The sequence below is a fragment of the Perissodus microlepis genome, chromosome 11, assembly GCF_051167445.1.
Source record: "Perissodus microlepis isolate ML-2025 ecotype Zambia chromosome 11, ASM5116744v1, whole genome shotgun sequence".
Taxonomy (NCBI): domain Eukaryota; kingdom Metazoa; phylum Chordata; class Actinopteri; order Cichliformes; family Cichlidae; genus Perissodus; species Perissodus microlepis.
Genome location: NC_140471.1, coordinates 28,939,891 through 28,960,987, shown reverse-complemented (window position 1 = coordinate 28,960,987; position 21,097 = coordinate 28,939,891). Strand labels below are relative to the sequence as shown.

Below are 21,097 nucleotides of genomic sequence, written 5' to 3'. Positions count from 1 at the left end.
AACATAGATGAAACGCATTGCTGTGATGTTTTCTGCTCTGTGGGTCACCAACAGCACAGATTGTTGGCACAAACTGCAGCCTGTAAAAAACCTCGCATTAGTTTAACTCGGGCCTAAAACAAATGTCATATTTTTCTGCGCTAACAATCACTTGCACATTAACATAACAGAGCAGCAGTGCAAACAAACAAACAAATAAGCTGCTTTGGTAGAAACATGAATAGAGACACAGAGGCTAGGAGAGAGAGAGAGTGAACACATCTACATGAAAATACTTCAGAACTCTTTGAAGTGACAAAGCAGAACAGCCAAGCAAGCCAAAGGCCATCTGCTGCTGAAGTGCACGTGTGCGCGTGTGTGTGTGTGTAAGAGAGAGAGACAGTCTTAAAACATCATTTATGTGCAAATGTTCATGTTTATATCTCTTTGTGCATGGACGCATATGTGTGTGGGGCACAGAGCAGTGCAGCAGTGCATGCTGGGTGATAAGGTGGCACAGCAGCTTAGAGAGAAAAAGATACATACACATGAACACACACACACAGATAAACATGCAAAAATATGACTGAACATCTCACTGCTGCATATGAACTTTATCTTTAAAGTGTCTTTCTCTGACATACACATTTATACTTGAGTTTTGTGAGAAAACTCATGGACATGATGCAACCCCTGGCGCCTCACCCTCAGTGAATACAGTTTTTTTTTTTATTTGCACACACATACAACACAGTAACATCCTTTAAATATGAATGAATCAGATAAGGCAGGAGAGGTCAAGAAGCTATTATCTACACTCAATTTAAAGCATAAGGAAAATAAACAGCGCAAGGGAAAAGGAAACATTCAGAAATGCAATGTGATTTTAAAAAAACCACAAAAGAAAAAAAGGATTCGAAATGGTAATAAAATGCCTACAAGCTTATCTTCTTGTTGTCAAGTGGTCCCAATCAGTAAGTGTGTGTGAAAGGTGTTCACCTTTACCTAAGTGCAGTATGAAACAGTGAATTTCCCTTTAATCCTCAAATCATTCTGCCCCAAACTGAGAACCAATAAAAAAAATATTCTTAGCTCAAACTGACCCTCACAAAGATACAGAGACAAATATGTAAATGAGTCAATTATGTCAAACAGTTTATATTCTAATAGTTTATATATTCCTGCACCGATTCTACATTTGTGTGTTCATGTTCTTTCTATTTATGTATGCTTGTGTGTGCGTGTTTTCTAGGGGGGGTTCACTGGCCTTGTTAATGCTACCAAGCTTTATCTCAAATACTCGTCACCATGGCAACAATCACTTTATTCTGTGAGTGTATATGTGTGTGCAGCTTGGTAGAGTGATCTGAATGCTGCTGCTGTGTGTATGTGTATAAAAGTTATTGTTTGTGTTGTTTGTGTCTGTTAAAGCTACTTTGCTGGCAAACAAATAAAATGCTCATAATCAGTTAATGAGTTTTTGTGCTATTCAAAGCAGACATCGCTGCTGTCGGTCCATGGGAATATATCACAACAAGTACTGGTCAAAGGAAGAGAATATTTACTTATTCTAAAAATAATTGCATTTTTTTTTTACTGTCTTACTATAATAATCATAGCAAATGCATGTAGGTCTGTTCCTTTTAGATGCATTAATTCATCTGGATGAACCTTACTATATAAACTGCCCTTTCTCTTGATGTTCACACAGTGTAGCAGTGGAACAGAAACTGTCAATCAAAAGGCTGTTTGTCTGTGTGCAGCTGTGATGCACTGAAAGTGACCAATCGTAAGATGACCGGAACATCCCTTGGTCTCTGCTTGAAAACCCTTAAAAGCCAGATCAGTTGGATTTCTTAGGATATTTAGGGTTTTTTTACCCTTATAACCACCTGTTAGCGTTTCTACCTTCCATGTCTCGTCTATTTGATTGCATGAAGATGACTTGCAGTTTTTTGCTTTGTGCTCTGAGAGATGCTCTAGTTAAAACATTAGTGCATGAATATACATTACGTAAAATCTACACAATTGTTCATGAGTCATTTAATAAATCCGAGCTGCAGCTCAGCATTCATTAGCGTAATTAGCTGCTCTTTTCCTGCCCCCTCAAGAAAAGTTGAGACTGGGTAAACTGCAAGCATGTCACTACTAGTTGAGTTTGGTCAGAACCACTATAATTAAAAGCAGATTGTTATGTCTGCAGTAATTTTAACTTGGTGGTATTGCTCTGCAATGGCAGTGGACATGACACCGATTAGTTAAACCCAGGATAGAAGCACATGAAGTGGCTTGCAGCAACTGTGGGGAGGGGTAAAACCTTATCAATAGTGTGCCCTATATGAGATATGCCAGTTGGATGTGTAGAAGGATATGAGATGAATCATCAGCCAATGAGGGTTGGCGTTAAGATCAACTGTTATCAGATGTACTTGGACTGCCAATTAAATTTGGCTTCGTGGTTTGCCTGAAAACCGGTTGTGCTCATTTCCTAATAAGCAAAATGCTAGAGCATACATCTATTTTCATGTTATTTAAAGCACTTTGCAAGTACATTTGGTGAAGTGCTATATCTCCACCAAACTGGGCCACCTTCAAACCCCCCTGCCACCTGCTCCTGGATCAAAGACTCCTTAACCAAACGGCCTCAATCAGTCCCACTCAGCCCCCACCTCTCAACGCTACTGTCACTCAGCACCAGATCCCCACAGGGTTGGATCTCAGTCCCCTACTGTATCCCCTGGACACCTATGACTGTTCACCAAACCACTGAACCAACATCATAGTCAAGTATGCTAATGACACCAACGTGGTTGGGCTCATCTCTGATGAAGATGAGATGGTGTTCAGGGAAGAGGTAGAGAACATGTCCTGTTGGTGCTCAAAAATAACCTGAAGCTGAGCTCATAATGGACTTCAGGAGGCTCAGACAGGTCCACTCATTATAAACGGAGAACAGGTGGAATCTGTCTTCATCATAAGGTTTCTTGGCACCCACATCTCAGCCAGTCTCACCTGAACCCACTTCCTCTGTGTCCTGAGGAAAAATAACCTGGACTAGAAGCTGCTGCTGGCCTTCAGCTTCAGCTGCTTGCTGTCTTATTTGTGTTTACATAAAAGAAGAAACACATTTTATGTACACCAGCTGCCGCTCCCTTACCCTTCTGGTTATCAAGCAGGAAATTGCTATCCTCATTGCCTCCAGTGATGGCGTAGGAGACGCCATCTCCGTCCGGGTCGTTGGCATGAACGATGGCAACCAGAGTGTCAGGACCGGCATCCTCACTTAGGAAGGTCTTATAACTGACAGAGAGGAAGAGAGAAAGATGTGTTATTTCTTTACTGCATACAAGCACTTTGCAGACGTAAAGAGATGAAGGATGTCATGAAAGGGTATTAATGTATGAAAAAAAAAATAGGCTGATGCCAGAATGAGGAAAAAGTTCAATAAAAAAGTAGAAGAAATAAAAGTGTGAAAGAGACAGTGGAGCGAGAGGAGAGGTGAAGATGAAGTGAAAACAGATGGAAGAGAACAGTGGGATTAAAAATAGATTCTGAGTTAAAAACAAACTTAATTAACAGATTGACTCTGTGGGCGAGAGACCCAGACAGCGACAGGGGTGAGGCAGGAAAAAAAGAGAGAGAGAAAGCTCACAGCTGATGTTCATTATTAAACAAAGTTGTATTAACAATTCAAAAGGTGACAAAAAATGAAAACTGCTGCAAAGAGTAGAAGAATGAGGATAATTCTTACACGCTCTGTGAAAAGATGGGTGCCTCGTCATTGGTGTTGGCGACTCGGATGCGGATTGAGGCTGTCCCGGTGCGAGGGGGTGTTCCTGCATCCACTGCAACCACCAAAAACTCATAGATGTGATTAGGGCGCTCATAGTCCAAACGACGGGCGGGGCTGACCACACCCCCAGATGTGATGCTGAAGTCACTGCTGGGAACGAAGTATGAGATCTCCGAGTTTATCCCGGAGTCACAGTCCCGGGCAAGTACTGGATGGGAGGTGGGTAGGGTGAGGAGAAAGGTGAAAGAAGAAAGGAAATTAGTTGTAAAGTGCAGAAGATAACGCGGGGTAAATAAGGAACAGAAAGAAGGGCTCAGAGAAGATGGTTGTAAAGATAGAGGTGAGAGGAGTAGGAGACAGAGATGAAGAGATTGGATAAGGTGGAAAAAGAAGAAGAAGAAGGGAGACATTTTTATTAACGACTTAGTTTGTACACTGTTGTAATGTATGTATGATTATGTGTACTTGTCTGTCTCTGTGAGGACCAATCTGAGTTTGCAGCCTTGAGATTGAAGTAGTTAGTCTTCACTGTAGGATAAAATCTTCAAAGACATGCTTGGAGGTTCAGGCATAGTTTTAAGGTTCAGGTTCGGTTAAGGAGCTCAGTAATGTAGTATGTCAACAAGAGTCCTCGCAAAGATAGAGGGAAAAATAAGCATGTGTGTGAGGATGTGATGCTGGCTGCCCGCCTAATAAGAGCAAAGCCTCGCTGAAGTTGGAGTGTTTGATCTCAACCAGTCACCAGCAGCTATGACAGATGGCTCTGACTCACACACATTCACACACACACATGCACGCAGACACGCACACACACACAGATGAGCTGTACAGTCTAACCACAGGTGTAATGTGTTGGTTTTGTGTTCACACAGACCCTACTTGACAGATCAGTGTGTGTGTTACCTTGCAGCAGTGAGGTTCCAGGTGCGATGCTCTCAGGTATGTTGTCTCTGGTGTAGATAGAGTGGAGGAACTCTGGTGTGCAGTCATTCTCATCCGTTATGTGTACAACCACCTGCAGGGAGCATCCCACTGTTATTATCTGGTATCAGATTATACTTTATGTTGGTTTCATATTCATTTCAGCGTGAGCCAGCAGGAGTGAACAGGTGAGTTATTTCATCACAGTAAGTAAAGCTTTGGAAAGTATGACACACAAAAAAAGAATTGGGTCACACATAATCACTGATTCGACTACATTTTAATGACTGCTACAGTAGATAAAGATGGAGCTTTATCTGCTGATTTATCTGCTTTATCTACACTCCATGTATAGTGGCAACTCAAGCTGCGACTATACATAGAGTGCTTTGGAAGTTTTTAATCGCTTTAATAATATTTAAGAAAAAACAAAAGCAGTTTCAATAGATAGAAATTATTTTATGGCACTGTGATAGTTTTTGGTCTCACTTTTCTTTGTAGAACTGCATTAATGGAGCCACAATGGACACTTTACAAGTGATCTGATTTTTAAAGGCCCAACAACAGCACATCAGTAGGATTCAGGTCTGGACTTTGACCAGCACGCTGCAAAACTATGAATGAATTCCTTCTGAGCTATACAAACATGGACTCGGTCTCATGCTGTGGATCATTGTGCTGCAAAACCCAGCTGTGCTTGAGCTTGAACTGCCGTAGGTATTAAAGTTACTGCACTGTGTATCTATCTATTACACTCCAGTTTTATAAAATTCATAATCAGGAGTCTTCACAAAACAAAGTTAACTTAGGGTTCTTAACTTATTTGTCCTTAAAACATTGTCCTGTGGTTTGTATGTGCCACTTTTTTCTGAATAAAAAAGCCATCTTCATGAAATTTAATGGTTAAGCAATGATTTGACAGATCACAGTTGGTAGGGATGTAATCAGTTTTTTCAATCTGATTACAAGAGCAGTATTTTGTGATTATTCAGGGTGGCGTTATTTTATGTCAGAGCTTTTTTTGATTGTATAATGCAGTTTATTATGGGATACACACACAAAAGAAGAAATCAGGCAGACAAATTCTTTGTTTCAGGTTTATATTAAACTAATCAAAATCAAAAGACCCAATCAAACCGGTGCCTATGACAGAATGAAGAGAAAAACCATGAAGATGTATATTTAAAGTCATTTTTGTTTTGTTTTCAGACATTTTCTATTTCTTATCACAAGAAACTAGAATGTTTTAGTGTAAAATTCACAGCAGACACTTTGACTTTATTAAACTTACATACTTTTCAAGATAATTGAAGCAAACATTGTGAAGACACCATGTCCTCTGGTCGAGGATGAAAAATATTTTCTCGTTCTCCCCACTTCTCCTTCAAACGTCCTAAACCTTGAGCCTCTGCATCATCACCTCTCTGCTGTTTCAGTTTAGTTTCACCCACTATCCCGAGCTCTTGGAGCCCAACCAAAATGCTATTTTCCATTCCCATAAAGCCTGATTTAACTGGTAAGGCTGCAGACATGACCACTTGAGCACAGATTTTCTCGGCAGTCCTGACCCTTCGACACACCACCTGTTCAGTAATAACAGCAGGGCAGAGGAGAGGCGAGCAGAGAGGATTTAGATGCATGACTGCTTCTGCAAACATGCACTGAATATTTAGAAGCGTAAACAGTAACGCTATTCCTTATTAGGTTTTTTTTTTACATCCAACTCAACAGGTGAATATGTATTTCCTATGTTGAAAGACTGATACAAAAGAAAGAAGCACATACACACTTTTTAAATCGGAGAGACACAAAGGCAGAAGCACTGACTGCAGTCACTGTGGTGCAAATAGTAATCACTTGATAACAGTAATTACTTGATTTTATCCTTTGCTGCACATGATTTGTGTGACTTCTTTTTACTGACAGAAAACATTTTTCATTTCTGGAGGATTCATTTGAGCATGAAGAATAAGAGCAAGTGTTTATTAGTAATAGAAAACATTGTTAAAGTTGAGAGCTTTATGAAACACCACAAGCACACTTTTTCTGTACTCGTGCCAAACTTTTAATATCTGCTAAGAAATTGATTTCATATGGTTAATAGATTTGACCAGTTGTTACTTGAAAGTGATAAATACAAAAACCAAGTACAAACACAAAGATAACACCGTTTGACAGGCATGAAGAGCTTTCAGCTGAGAACTTGGCATTTCTTCTGTTTATCCATCTACAGTACTGTTGATCCCTCTATTGTTTGCTGAAGCTTTATCAGAAATGGTTTCAACTGAAGGGTGGTTGGGAAACCATTGTTAAAGAAGGCGGAGAGTAAAGGCTAAGTTGTGCCAAATTATATAAGAACTGGAATGAAAATCATTGGAAACAGGTCTTCTGGAGTGATGAATTCAAACTTTTTTTGTTTTCGGAAGAAAACGACAAGAGTGAGTATGTACAGTCATTCATGGTGTGGGGCTGCATTTCAGCCAGTGGTGTTGGAGATCAAGCCTCTGATCTCCCAGCACGATATCATAGCAAACCATGTAATAGACAGGCCGGTCCACCGTGTCCATTTCACGCTTCAGGCCTCTCCAAAGAGTGAAATGAACACCCGTGCAGAAGTTGCAGTACCAGCAGGGGGAGATAATATATTTAAAGCCAAGAGGTCGCTAGTGAGCAAGGAAGGTATGAAATATATTCCAGTGTCCTTCATCGCTAGAGACAATTAAGCTAGGTGGCTAATATGTATTTAAATGTGTTAATAATGTCTGTTTAAACACTTTCGTGTGATTATTTTCATGGTAGCCTGGAATAAAAATATCTCCCTCTGCTGGTACTGCAACTTGCATGCATGTGCATTTTACACTTTGGAGAGACTTGGTGTGTCTAATAGACATTTTTGGATCTCCACCAAGTAGACAAAAGGTCATGTACCTAAATTTTGGGGGAAAATTCCCATCAGCCAATTCCCATATACTGGGTGAAGATGGATTCTTTATATAGTTCAGGCAAAGACAAGTGTACTTATAAACTAATGGTTCAATAACAAACCAATAGCTGCTCACTGACATAATTAATTTTTTTTACCTAAATTCCCTTCTCTGTTATATATTTAAAGAGGTTTTTCCTTTACAGGTGGCAAAGAGATGCTATTTTAGTGTGTTATTGAAACTATCTTGAAGTCTTGGGGTTTCTATATTGAGAAAATTGGGAAAACGTGTGTAGTCTAGATTCATATAATATTAACAGTCAAAAGAAGGACACCAAATGTCAATATAAAACTGTTCGACTGAACAATGGAAAGAGACAGAGACATGTTGACGGCTTTAAAATGTCTGATGAAGGTGATGAAGCCAGAGGCAATAAAAACCGCAGAAGCTACAGTAAGGTGCAACATAAGCAGTGCTGCAAAACCCCCTCTCTCTCTTTTACATGCACACGCACTCACTCACACACACGCACGCACACATGCACACACACACACACACACACACACACACACACACTGGCATGCACGAACAGGCAGGGCATTTATAGTGAATTAGCCAGCCAAGCTTATAGAGCAGCAGTGGCCTTTGGGGGACACTGGTAGTTTAGCAGCTATTCTCTCTGTGTCTCAACCATCTGGACACTGAGAGCAGGTGATAATGGATTTCTCTTGGTGTGTGTGCTTGTGGGAGTGTGTGTTAATGTGAACAGATGTAGATATCTGTTGTATTAAGTCTTCAAAGCTTACTCTGAGGGTAAAAGTCAGTACTTAGCAGCCAGGCTTTTGCACTTTACGTATGTGTGTGTGTGTGTGTGTGTGTGCTCGAGCCACATATAATCTATTATTGTGCAAACCCTGTAACAAAATAAAAAGAAGGCTCCTGCACCACAAAACTGCTGATTCCTAAGTGATTCCTAAATTCTGAACGCAGCTTTGAACTTGTGCATTTCACTGAGTTTTCATCATGAGAGCTTCACGGGATGCTCAGCAGTTTGTTTTTAGTGGTATGCTTGCAAAATAAACACATAAACTTAATAAACAGTAAATGAAAGAGTTGCATCACAGCATCTGATTCAGCAGCAGCACTTTCTTTCTCATTTTAAATTAATGAGTTTTCATCAGAGAAGTGGTATGCCGAACTGTCAAGGGTCAACACCCTTACATGTTCTCAGATATGTGTGATGATGACCTCTGGATTTATTCCAGAGGCTGTTGTAACACTTACAACTCTGTATTGACCTTCCAATTCACACCATAATACTCCATGGCCATCATGTGATTCGACTGTAAGAGTTTAATATGCCATTGATGTGTGAACACTTAGAGTGCCTACCATTCTCCACCAGTTATCAGATATAATAAATTATTTTCAATCACCCTCTAACATCTGTTTTCAATTATCAGGTTGTCTGAGTGTTATTTTTCCCTGGTTATTGTTTTAACTGCAGTGCACGGGACCATAACTTTGTCCCAAAAGATAAAGCTGTGTGTTAAAGCTGTAGCTACATGCTGTTGACATGGATGTATTAATTTTAGAGCTTGCATTCACACATCAAACTTGTAAAAGTTTTAGTCACTTTACACAGATTAATAGATAGTATAGTTGCATGCTTGGTAGTGTAGATGTACCTCTGCCACGCTGCTAAGGCCGGTGTCGGGTTCAGAAGCTCGGACCTGCAGGGTGTGCAGGTTGTGACTACTCTCATAGTCGACGTTCCTGGTGAGGCTAAGCGCTCCGCTCTCCTGGTTGATGCTAAACAAATTCCCTGGATTAACCAGTAGCATGTATGAGAGACTCTTCTTCTGGAAGGAGACAGCATGGACAACTGCAACTCTACATAGACATGGACATAAACACACACAAAGCAAGAAATTTAAGCAACATTAGCAACAGTTTTCTTACCAGAAAGAGAAAATAAAGGGAAAAATAGACTTGAGTTCTCCAAGATTTTATGAAATCCTCTTCTTAGACCTCTATCTTCTGCTGAATCAGATAAAATACTGTGTTAGTTTTAATGTGTGCACCACTTCACAGTCAGCTCCAAGTCATGTCTTAGCATGGCTTAGCAAAAATACTGCAGCCGCGGGGGAACTGTTAGCTAAGCCCCCTAAAAGTAGAAAATATTGAGAAATTTCCATAACTTTTGTAGTTCTTTAAATGTCATTACACATTGGTTGTGACATTTCCTTACCTACTTTAGCACTGTTGTTATTTTTATTGCTTGTATTCCTGTTTTTATCTGTGTAAAGCACTTTGAATTTCTTTGAATGAACTTGGTGTGCCTTGCCCAAAGTATAAACATGACCACAGGTCTGCAGAAAGCTGATCTGCATTTCTTTTTCCAAACAGACTTATAAAGTGAAGAGGAGCTGTGACGTGCTGGTCGAGCTCCAGTGCTGCGTTTAAAGTCTGCAGCCTTCATGGATTATTCTGAACTCAGACACCATTGCAACCCGATTAATCAATTTAACATAAACTAACACACATGTATGCACAGACGCACATACGATCAGAGGACACGTGCATGTGAGGACATAAAAACAAATAAAAGGGGCATAGTGGAAGAAGAGACACACAGAAACCACATGCAGAGATACACCCACAGACACACTGCTCACAGGGTGGCATGGATACTTGGATATTAATACAATGTGCTTTGCGCCAGCAGCCCTGAGGATTCACACACACACTCTCCTTCATGTTTATCCAGACCTCGCTTTTAATAAATATTTGAATTTGCCACACTTTCAAATTCTCAGCCTCAGGCCACACTCATACATCTGGGTCCTCTTCAACCACCTCCACCCACCCCAGCCTTCTCTGCATCATCCCTCTATCCTTCATTTTCTTCTCTTCCCTCTCCTTCCTTCCTCTATCATCCCTTCACGCTCTCCACATCCCTCCACCTCTCCCTCCTCCTCCTTCTTCTTCTTTCCTTTTGTCTCGCTCTACAGGGCTCATCTTTTCATGCATCACATGACATGCAAAGCAAGGGAGCAGGCACACACAGACAGACACACATATGCACAAAATGCCATTTTCACATTCTGTGTCTGAGGCAGTGGAATGCAAATCATGTTTCTGTATATATGGAGTCAGAAATATAAACAGACACTTTTGTTAATAAAACCTACTCACAACAATAGTACCAGATGTAAGATTACAAGTACTTCTAATATGTCTCTCTGTGTATAACCCTGTCAGTAACATATACAAACATATAAATTAAAAGCACATAAAACTGGTATCTTTTGGATCACTTCTAATGCAGTTGCTTGATACAAAGCAGCATAAGGCGTTGTATCAAAACTTGTACTAATGGATCATACAGGAATTATGCGCTTAGTATTTATTTTTATGTGTTAACTGCCAGGCATTTTGGTTTGTACACATCTGTACATCCATGCAAAGGGTGAACCCGTCATTGTCAATAGACCACACAATATGGCGTCTTCTGGTTTAATTGGTGTAACTGGTGGAGGCCTAAATGCTAAAAATAAGACTTCAGAAAAAATTTGTCCAGTAGAGAAGGATCTGTAACAAGGAATGATAAGAAAAAGAAAAACTTAACACTATCACTTTCACCTTTTACTTATTGAGGTTTATATTTCAGAAAGCATGCGTGTAGCAAAAAGCTTCTCTTAAGTTAACATCTTATACTGCAAATAAACATCCAATGCTATTCTTTGGGAGTTTCACTGTATGTATGCACAAGGCATATATTTCTAAAGAAACTTACTTTCTGAAACCCGTGAGACCTAATTGACTTGTGAAAGGCTAAAATGTATAATAGCAGTCTGGCAGTTTGGATGAAATGTCTCAGATGCCATCTTGCATTTTACAGGATTTAAAAGATTAGCCACTAAGATCTTGACGTATTACAGAACTTTCGAGTGTCTTGGAGTGTATACAACTTACTAAATGTGAAGCCCCAACAGCATAGCCAGGTGGTTATAATGTCGTAAGTGTTATTCACAGAGCATACACACAAACAAGGGATAACAATATGTCAGACTGCTGTAGGGACTCACGGTTGGCCAACGGGTATGTTCTCTGGTACATTCAGGCTGTACGTGGAGTTGGTGAACTGGGGTGGCCGATAGCCTGCAAGGATAGCAACAGTGGCTGGTGGCCCTTTACGACCATGTCCATCCACTGCCTGAACCCGAAGGAGGTACTCCTTACTGGGGGTCAAAGGTCGACCGGTTGTCCTGATCTCCCCAGAACGATGGTCCACCTCGAAGCACTCCTCATCACCTTTATAAAGAGAAAAGGAAACTCTGCCTTTAAAAACATTAATTTAAATATTAGATAGCTAGCTAGCTAGCTAGCTAGATAGATAGCAGCCACAGCTGTCCAATTATAAAACTAAATAAGGCAATATGAAGCTAGAGGGATTCTCTGAGTATGTTTATTTCTGTGTGTGTTTGTGATTAACACTTTTTGAAGAGTCCCCACTGAAGAAGAGAAGGAAGAGGGAAGGGCGCAGTAGAAATGTGGAGACAATTTGACAAAAGAGAAAGAAAGCAGATATGGAAACTTTGAGAAGAGAAGGACAAGAAGAAGAAGAAAAGTACAGTTTAAAGTTTGCTTAGCCTCTCTGTCCACTTCAATAACTGCCATCATCACCTCTTGGGCTGGTGCAGAGTCCAACAATTTCAGTAGCTTTCATCCTATATCCTATCTATTATTTATTTCTAAAATCCCTGAGAAAATAGTTGTTTCTCAGGTTCTTGCTCACTTGTTTGGCAATAATCTTTTTGAACAATTTCAGTCTAGTTTCTGTCCCATTGATTCTCAAGAAAACAGCCTTTGCAAAATTCACCAATGACCTCCTGATAGCAGCTGGCTCTAGTCTATTAACCATTGCTCTTCTTTATTTCCATTACTATTTATGCAATTGCAGACTATCACACTATGTCCCATAATATCCTTCTTGACAGACTAGCCTCTACTGGAATTAATAAACCACCCTTAAACTGGTTTAATTTCCATTTTTAAATCCTATCCTGGTTCAGTCAACTTAAATATCTCAGCTGAAATTTTCATTTCCAGTTATACCACTCGTTCTCCAGGGATCTGTTTTGGGGCCTCACCTATTTATCAACTGTCTATTTCCTTCTTTGGTAAAATTATCAGCATTTCAATTTCCATTGTTATGGTGATGACACCCAGCTCTACCTGTCAGCCAAACCTACCACCACTCTCCCAGCCACCTTCCTCCAGGAAATCAAATCCTGGATTTTCTCATTGGCACCAAATCCAGAATGTCAAAAATTTTCCCTCCCGATTGACAACTCCTCAGTTTCTCCTTCCCCTCAAGTTAAGAGTCTGGGTGTCATCCTTGACAGCACACTTATTATGTCACTTGGTCCTCATACTTCCATCTTTGTAACATTAATATATAAAGACATTAATGTCTGTCTGTCACAACCAATAGTACTCCCATCTTTATTCACACCTTGGTTATGTCCTACATGGCTTCCTGTATATCTCTTTCTCTCATATCCATCCATAACTTTCAACTGGTCCAGAAGTAGTCACAGAAGTTTCTCCATTTATCACATCACATCTGTTGTTCAGCAGCTTCACTAGCTCCCAGTTAAATATTGTATTGATCTCAAGATTCTGCTCCTCACCTTTAAGGCAATCCATAACCTCCCTCTGCAGTACCTCTCTGAACTACTGCACATTACACACCCATTCACATCCTCAGGGTTTCTTCTTCTCTTCTTCTTACTATGCCTTATGCCTGTTTGACTACCAAACAGTTGCTTCAGTTCCTCTGTTCCTCACCTCTGGAATTGCCTCCCATGAAACATCTGTAACACTGATTCTCTCCACTTTCAATTCCCATCTCAAAATGCACCTCTTTCAACTGTCATACTCACTCTGCTGGTCTTCCACCTGTCATATGAATCCTCTGTTCTTAATTACTTTATATATTTTAAGCTTGTTTTACTGACTTGATTGATATTTTCTTGGTTCATTCTTGCACTGTTTTAAGACTCTTTTGTGTAAGGTGACCTTGAAGGTTTTGAAAGGTACCCATTACAAAATGTGTTTTTATTATTATTATTATAAGATAGGCAAAGTAAGGTACCACTCACAAAGGCCTAGACAACATCTGCGACCCCTAGACAACTGCTAGTTACTAAAAAAAGATTTATATTCCCCGATTGGTTGGCAAGTGGTTGGTGGCTGATGCCGAGGGAAAGTGGTTACAAAGAGGGTGTTACACCGAAACCCTTCCTGCTTGCTGCAGCCATCCATAGTTTGCATGGAAGATGTGTCTTGTCTGCATAAACGTGCTAACTAACCACAGAGCAATAGTGAAACTTGAAAAAAAGTGTGACACAGGCACACAACGAAACAAAGAGGCAAAGGCTGTATATCATGTAATGAATAGAAAGAAGATGAAAGGTTAGGATGGGCGGATAAAAAAAGACATGAAGGGCAGAGAAGAATCCCCAGCTGTTGACTGGAGGGTTTTGAACCAGCAGCTGCATCCAACCTGTCAATCATCTTCTCTTGTTTTGACTGCTGAAGGGAGATTTTTCTGACACTTGTTTGTCAAAGTCTCACTAAATGAGTTCTGGCTTGCTTCTAAAGCTCCTACAGATTGCCTTTATTGTCTCACTTGCATAATAATCTCTTTTGAATTGAAATTAAAACTGACTTAAAGTAAACATACTTATACTTTTAGGTTTCGTTCAGAGACAAGAAGATGCATATTGGTTTCTTGCCCCTGATTGGCATAGCATGAAGACTAGGCAAGAGGCCGGGGAACCAGCTGGCAAACCTGTCCAAAAACTGAATAACAGCACCTCTAAAAGCTCACCGACTGATGCTTTATAACTGCATCCAGTGACCTAAAATATCCAATGACATGTCCAACTGTTCTGGACAGACATGTAATATATGGTAGTTGTTACTATAGGAAGAAATATATTTTACTGTGGAATAACACTATTATGATTTTGTGAAACTTCTGAAAATAAAAACTGATATCTGTCAACCTCGTCTACAGCTAGAGACTGCTATAGATTCTTAAGTTGTCGCTTTACAATGGGACCATTAAAATTTGAGATTTTCATTCCAAGTAAGTAGGATTCATGGTACTGCATTTGAGTCCCCTTGTGTAGGTATTTGACTATGCAGAGTGAAAGATTTTGGGTATACGGATGTGCTTGCGTGCACTTCAAAAAAACAGAAAACCCCAACAACAATGCTGAATGCTGACTGGTTGAAAGTTGGGCCTAAACAGGAAAGGGAGAAACAGCTGAGTTTATCAGCAACATAAAGAACACAGAAAGTGGTTGAAGTGGAAATTATTTTTGAAAGTTTCACTTTATAACTTAGGTCTTCTCCTTGGTTGTTTGGAGGACCAACTAAATATAAAAAACATATTTTAAAAAATCTTGATGGTGACGCCTGACAGGAACTGGATCAGAACTTTGAAGATTTTACATATCAAATACAAACACAAAAGGCTACAAGTTTAGAGTTTTATATGAGTAGCCTTCCTGGTGATTAGATTGTTGTCTTATTCATTTAATTTTTTAAAATCTAAGTTTAAATTAAAGTGAGTCTTGCAACTTGGTGTTGTTTTAAGTCTATAAAAACATGGCAGAAGGGAATGACAGTGATTTATTTCAGTTTTCTAAGAAGAATATTTTGAGTATATTGAAGAATAACATAAGATTTTGTAGATATAAAAAAAAGAACCATTTGTTTCAACTTTTATTTTTTTATAGTACAGTGATGTCAGTGAGTGCACACTGTTTTTAAAAAGAGCCACAGAAACTGAAACTTTCACCGCATTTTTAAGCCACTAAAACAAAAACTGCAAATTTAGGATGCTGTAACTGATTAAAATAACATTAATGCCCCTAATTGGCTTCAGTCACTCTACGTGAATATATTTTCACATTGGCATGATGTTAAAAAAACATTTTTAATATAAATTATTGGATTATTCATTCGTACACATGTAGTCACATTACGCCAAGGGGAAGTAAGAAGCTTTTAATAAGAAAGCATTAGAAATTAGCTCTCAAAATATCTCCCCTTTACTTTCCTCCCCCATTTTTCTTCACTTAAAAAAAAAAAAAAAATCCACAGCCACCGGCGCCCATCCGCCCACCCTCTGACTCTCCCACTCGCTGCCTCTCCAGAGACTTCCCTATTATTCCTGAATCTGGGAGCTTTCTTTGCCCCAGGGAGCGATTAACAGCGCAGCTCCATCCCGTTCTTGAGCATTTCTTTCTCCCTCTTCCATTTGATGGTAATTGAAATTCAACAAGTCAAATTTTTATTTATAAATCACTCTTTTGAAAAAAACAGGTTTGTCACACAGAGCCTGGCAGAGCTGCAGCGGACCTAATTACAGATACAAGCGGGAGATAAGAGCAGGAACAAACACATGACAGGTTTTTAGAAAAACTGACTGAAAAAAGATGGAGGTTTGACTGTGGTAGGTAAAAAACACCCCAAAACAATGAAAAAAATACAATGAGTCGGGCGAGTGTTGATATTATAAAAGACGTGTTAATGCATTTGAAATGTATTTTTCATCTTTGAAGGGTTCTTAACATCTTAATAGCTCATTTTCAGCATATACAGTATGCTACATGGAGAATATTTATATAGTCATTATGCACAATACAGCAATTAAAATAAGAATTTAACCACTCACCTTCAAGTAGGAAGAACTGAGCTCGTCCTAGTGTCCCATCTCGTTGTCGTGCTGACAGTCGATACACTACGGAGCCTGGTGTTGCATCAGGACCAATAGCACCCAGGTAAGGTGAGGGAAACATCGCCCACTGCAGGTCAGCCTGACTGGGCATGCTCAGAGTTAACCTGCACAGGTACCAGTCATCACCTGGATAAGACAGTAAACAAATATGACATTACTACATGTAACTGATTTTAAAAAATCCCGTTACTCAAGAAACCAAGATAGCTCTGAATAGCTACCATACAGTGATTAGGATTATGTAGCTGTCCTTCTGAAAGGCATGGTTGCATTTAGCCAACTTATTACTCCCCCATGTACCTGCTGCACTCTCACTTGAAAATAGTTCAATTGTTATAACACCATTAAGTTTGTGAATGTTACTTCTCTCGCAAAATCAAGAAGGAGGTGAAACTTAAAATATAAGAGAATGGTTCTTGCTGGTATTTAAACTGATCTGTTTATTTATGTATTGTTAAATAACCCTATTCAAAACTACCTTTCACCCAATGACGGCTGGGATAGGTTCAAGCCTCTCATGACCCTGAACTGGATAAGAGGAAGAAAATGGGTGGGATGGATAAATGAATGGATGGAAAGAAGCCTTTTTCAACTGAATACTAATCTTTATTGAGCCCAGGAAAATTCACAACACTTCTATAACCAAAAAAGATAAATGTTTGAAAAATGTCCTCAGAAGACAACAGAATCTGATTTAGTTACTTGGCCAGTACTGTATATACATATGGTTTATATTTTTGTTATGGCTTCTTATCCAGTATTAGTATTGGATAGTATTCGTATTAATTCAATGATGCAGTTCAATGTTGAAAAATAACCTCTTTTATTTAGCCTTTGGTTTTAACCAACTGAAATATCTGACTGTTGAGCTACTAAGGTGACCAGTCAGTTTCTATATGTGTCTCTCAACCTGTTTTCCAGACACAGGACATCAAATAACTGCATATAAAATATCACTTGTCCACAAAAATATGGACTGTAGTGTCCATGAAATGGCTTTGTATTAAGAGTATGCAGTATGTATTTACAAGATTACAAATCTAAAATCAACATTGTTAGTAACACATTAGCGATATAACTGCTAAACATCTGGTTTTAAATCAGGTCTATGTAAAATATGTCATAGAAATGCATTTGCTTTTAGAAATAATGACTCTTTGTACTATAATATACAGTACCAGTCAAAAGTTTCAATTGATAGTGAGTTAATAGATGATTTCTGTGCATCAGTGTTTTTATATGTTTTTATTTAAATGTTACCTAACAGTCCCTGTGTTTTGGTGGTTGTCTGAGTGCTTCAACTGCATGGCTGCTATTGTTGTCTCAGCTTTGAAGTGACGAAGCTTGTTAGCTAAGCCAGCTGCACTCGTTCAGACAGTGGTTCAGCCAATGGGGACAAGGTGACATCTCTCAACTTCTGTCATTTTTTCCTCATCTCTCATCATCACCTTGCTGCTCCAGAAGAGAACAGTGAAGGAGTGACAGGGAGGAAGAGAGAGAAGGAAGCAGTTCCTCCAAAATAAAACAACAGAACTTTCACAAGATCACAAAGACACGCAGCAGGAGCTCCCATTCTCCCAGTCAAAAATACACACACATATACACACACACGCATGCACGCACGCACGCACGCACGCACGCACGCACGCACATGTTTTTTCTGCATCCAAAAGTCAACTCTCTTTATATATTTTGTTATGTCGTCTGGTTCTGAGGAGGCATTTGTTTGGTTTGAAGGTGCTTTGGCGCTAGCTGTTGTTTTGGCTCTTGTGTCGTTTTGCAAAAGCAAAGGAGACAACAGCCTGAACAAGAGAGGAAACTTCACTTCAGAGAGACCAAAGAACGAAAAAAAAAAAGAGATGAGGAGGTGGCAGAAGAGGAGGTGGAGGAGGGAAGGAGGTGAAGACACAATGGTGTCTACCTTTGTTTCTGTCTTCTCTGAAGGTCTGTCAACAAACTGAACATGAGAGGGAGAGCGAAAAAGAGGAGGACAGGAAAAAGGAGGCAAATGAGACAGGGACATAAAGGGAGACAAAGAAGTAATAATAGAAAAAGCAACAGGAAAACAGGAGAAATGAACAATGGGGTGAAGCCAAAATGGGGGGAAATAAGGCATAAAATGCAAAAAAATTAGAATAAAGAAGGAATATGGTGAGCATAGATGCAGAATGAAGAAAAAAACAATGAGGAAAAAGAAAATGTGCTCCATCTTAGAGTTACCCATCAAATTCAAGTACACAAACACATACTATTACACTCAGTGTGACTGGCACTGTCAGGGGATCCCATTATCTCTGAATCTGCATCACCAAGAAATGTCCACAAATCAACAATATCCTCTATGTATTTAACTCTGTGGTTTGTGAATCGCATATTTTTAGCTTCAGTAATCCATTATTGGTTACCTGTATGTGGAAAAATAACACCAACAGAAAGCTGTTGTTTCTGTAATGATTAATATTCATTCTGTATATGCCAAAGAAAAATTAATGTCCTTTCAGAAAAGAACAACTTAATCTGAAAATAAAAATATATCCTATTCCAGGCCAAAGCATGCTGTGACTATGATAAACACCCATAAATAAAGTGAGAAAATGAGCAAAACGCTAACTAAAAAAAAATTAAGGAGATGAGGGTGAGGCGATAATGAGGACGAAATCTTCCAGCCTAGCGCTCCACTGTCCTCTCCCGCGTTAGCCGGCCTTGAGTTTTTAGTCAATGCATAAAATCCAGAATAATCAAATCTATTTCTGTCTGTTGTTTTACATATGCTGTGCTGTGGGCCGTGCATGAAAGCCAAATGAAGTCTGTCCTATTATTATGATAAGCATCAACACGTTCAGATGCGGTGCCAGCGGTCAGCACATGTCAGCCTGGGCGAAAACTATAAAGCCAACCTTACTGTATGGAAATACAACTGCAGGGGGGGGGAAGCGAAGTGGACACAATACCTCCTTTGTACCTCCAGGCTGATAAAAGCTCACTGACACTAGAATAATGGCATTTGATATATGATATAATATGTAGTCTCTGCAGGGTTACACTACAGCTTGTTTATCTGCATTAGTGAGTGGAACACAAACAGCAGCCCCTCCTACATAAGTAACACTTTTTATTGGAAAATTTTAAAAAGTACATTTTATATATTATTTAGGAGTCTACACAGATAAAGCAAATAAAGAGCTTACTGAACACTATGGGCATTAGAGAAAGTCCCTGTTAGATTAAAAGAGTTTTGCATTATGGGCACAGTGTAATATATTTTGATGGTAGCCCAATCAGTGAAAACAAAGGGTCTCCAAACATCTTTGCTGCACACAAAGAACAGTGGACGAATCATCTGTCCAGCAGCCAAGACTATTACAGAATGTCATGACAAGGAGCTTAATAAGAGCTGGAAAATACTGCCAGAGACAAGAGGGAGGAGATGGGAATGTGGGACAAACAGAAAGAATTAGCTAAAGTGCTTCTGAGGGAATATATGCACGAGGAATACACGGCATGCGTTCATAAAAACATGGTTTTGTAGATTCGACCTCCACAGCTGTTAAACCGGTATTTCATCTCAACATACATCCTAAAATGTAAAATCTTAATGTAGTTGCATTTCAAAAATGTGACTTAAAAATGTTCGACTGCCTTATTATTAACAAGTTGGATTGTGTGATGATTCAGTGACTGCAAACTGTACTTATCACAGTTCAGTTCCTCAGAGGATGGTCTGTCTTTCAAAAATGTTATTTCTATTACAATGTTTCAGAGGGAAACACATTTGTGACCACATTATATTTGGCATAGATGATGGGTTGTATATGTGGCATATCACATGTCATTTCTTACATACATAAAGTATGTCTACTTTATGAGGCAGTACAGTGTTATTAAACTTTTTAGTCATTCTTTAGAGGTGCTCATAGCATTGGCTTAGGTTCGGGTGAAAGTTTTGGTTTGTTTTAATGAAATACGAGTTCCCTTTAGTTACACTTTCTAATGAATATTTACACAGTAACACAGACAGAAATCAGCATGTGATACCAGCCTCTGGTATGACGGTCTACCTCTTTGTATCCCCTCCATCTACCCCAACTATCTCCTGATATCTGCTGATTCTGATGCAGTTCATAATTATTGTGCTTTATTCATTATAAAATACTTCATATAGTACTGGGACTGGTCCACATCACACTGAAAGGAGTTACTTGGCCACAGAAACCCATAAAGTGACACTAATTAGGTTAGTTTGGAAGTTTGGAACTCTTATTGAGCCAGCAGAGCATTTTTAATGCATTAAGCACCTCAGCTCTCAGTGACCCTGCCTCTAACCTTCTGTTGTCTGCCACTTCATGACTGAGTTGCTGTGGCTCCTAAACACTTTCACTTTCCAATGAATGCACTTAGAGTTGATATTGAAATGTCTAGAAAAGAAGAACACACAAACTACAAACTGATTTGTTGCCACATTTGATTCTTATTACAGTACAACCTAGACAATCACTGAGCTCTTTAAGTGTTTGCAAAGGCAGACTGCATTGCTAGATGCTTGATTTTATACATTTTGTCAATGAGACTGAAAACATCTGATGAGAGGTATGGCCCAATTATTTTTGTACATATAACATTTAATATACTGACCAATTACACTTCACCTAAATGTAATGG

General features: G+C 39.3%; 1 protein-coding gene across 1 annotated transcript in view; it reads right to left on the bottom strand.

Annotated features, from left to right (window-relative positions):
* LOC146378138 (neural-cadherin) overlaps positions 1 to 21,097 on the bottom strand; it is a 140,204-nt gene that overhangs the window by 66,011 nt on the left and 53,096 nt on the right. The window contains exons 2-7 of the mRNA XM_084943911.1: positions 16,376 to 16,564; positions 11,709 to 11,934; positions 9,306 to 9,510; positions 4,676 to 4,787; positions 3,731 to 3,980; positions 3,137 to 3,279 (exon numbers count right to left, since the gene is read on the bottom strand). Of these exons, the coding sequence (XP_084800037.1) occupies positions 3,137 to 3,279; positions 3,731 to 3,980; positions 4,676 to 4,787; positions 9,306 to 9,510; positions 11,709 to 11,934; positions 16,376 to 16,564 (1,125 nt within the window). The remainder of the gene's footprint in view (positions 1 to 3,136; positions 3,280 to 3,730; positions 3,981 to 4,675; positions 4,788 to 9,305; positions 9,511 to 11,708; positions 11,935 to 16,375; positions 16,565 to 21,097) is intronic.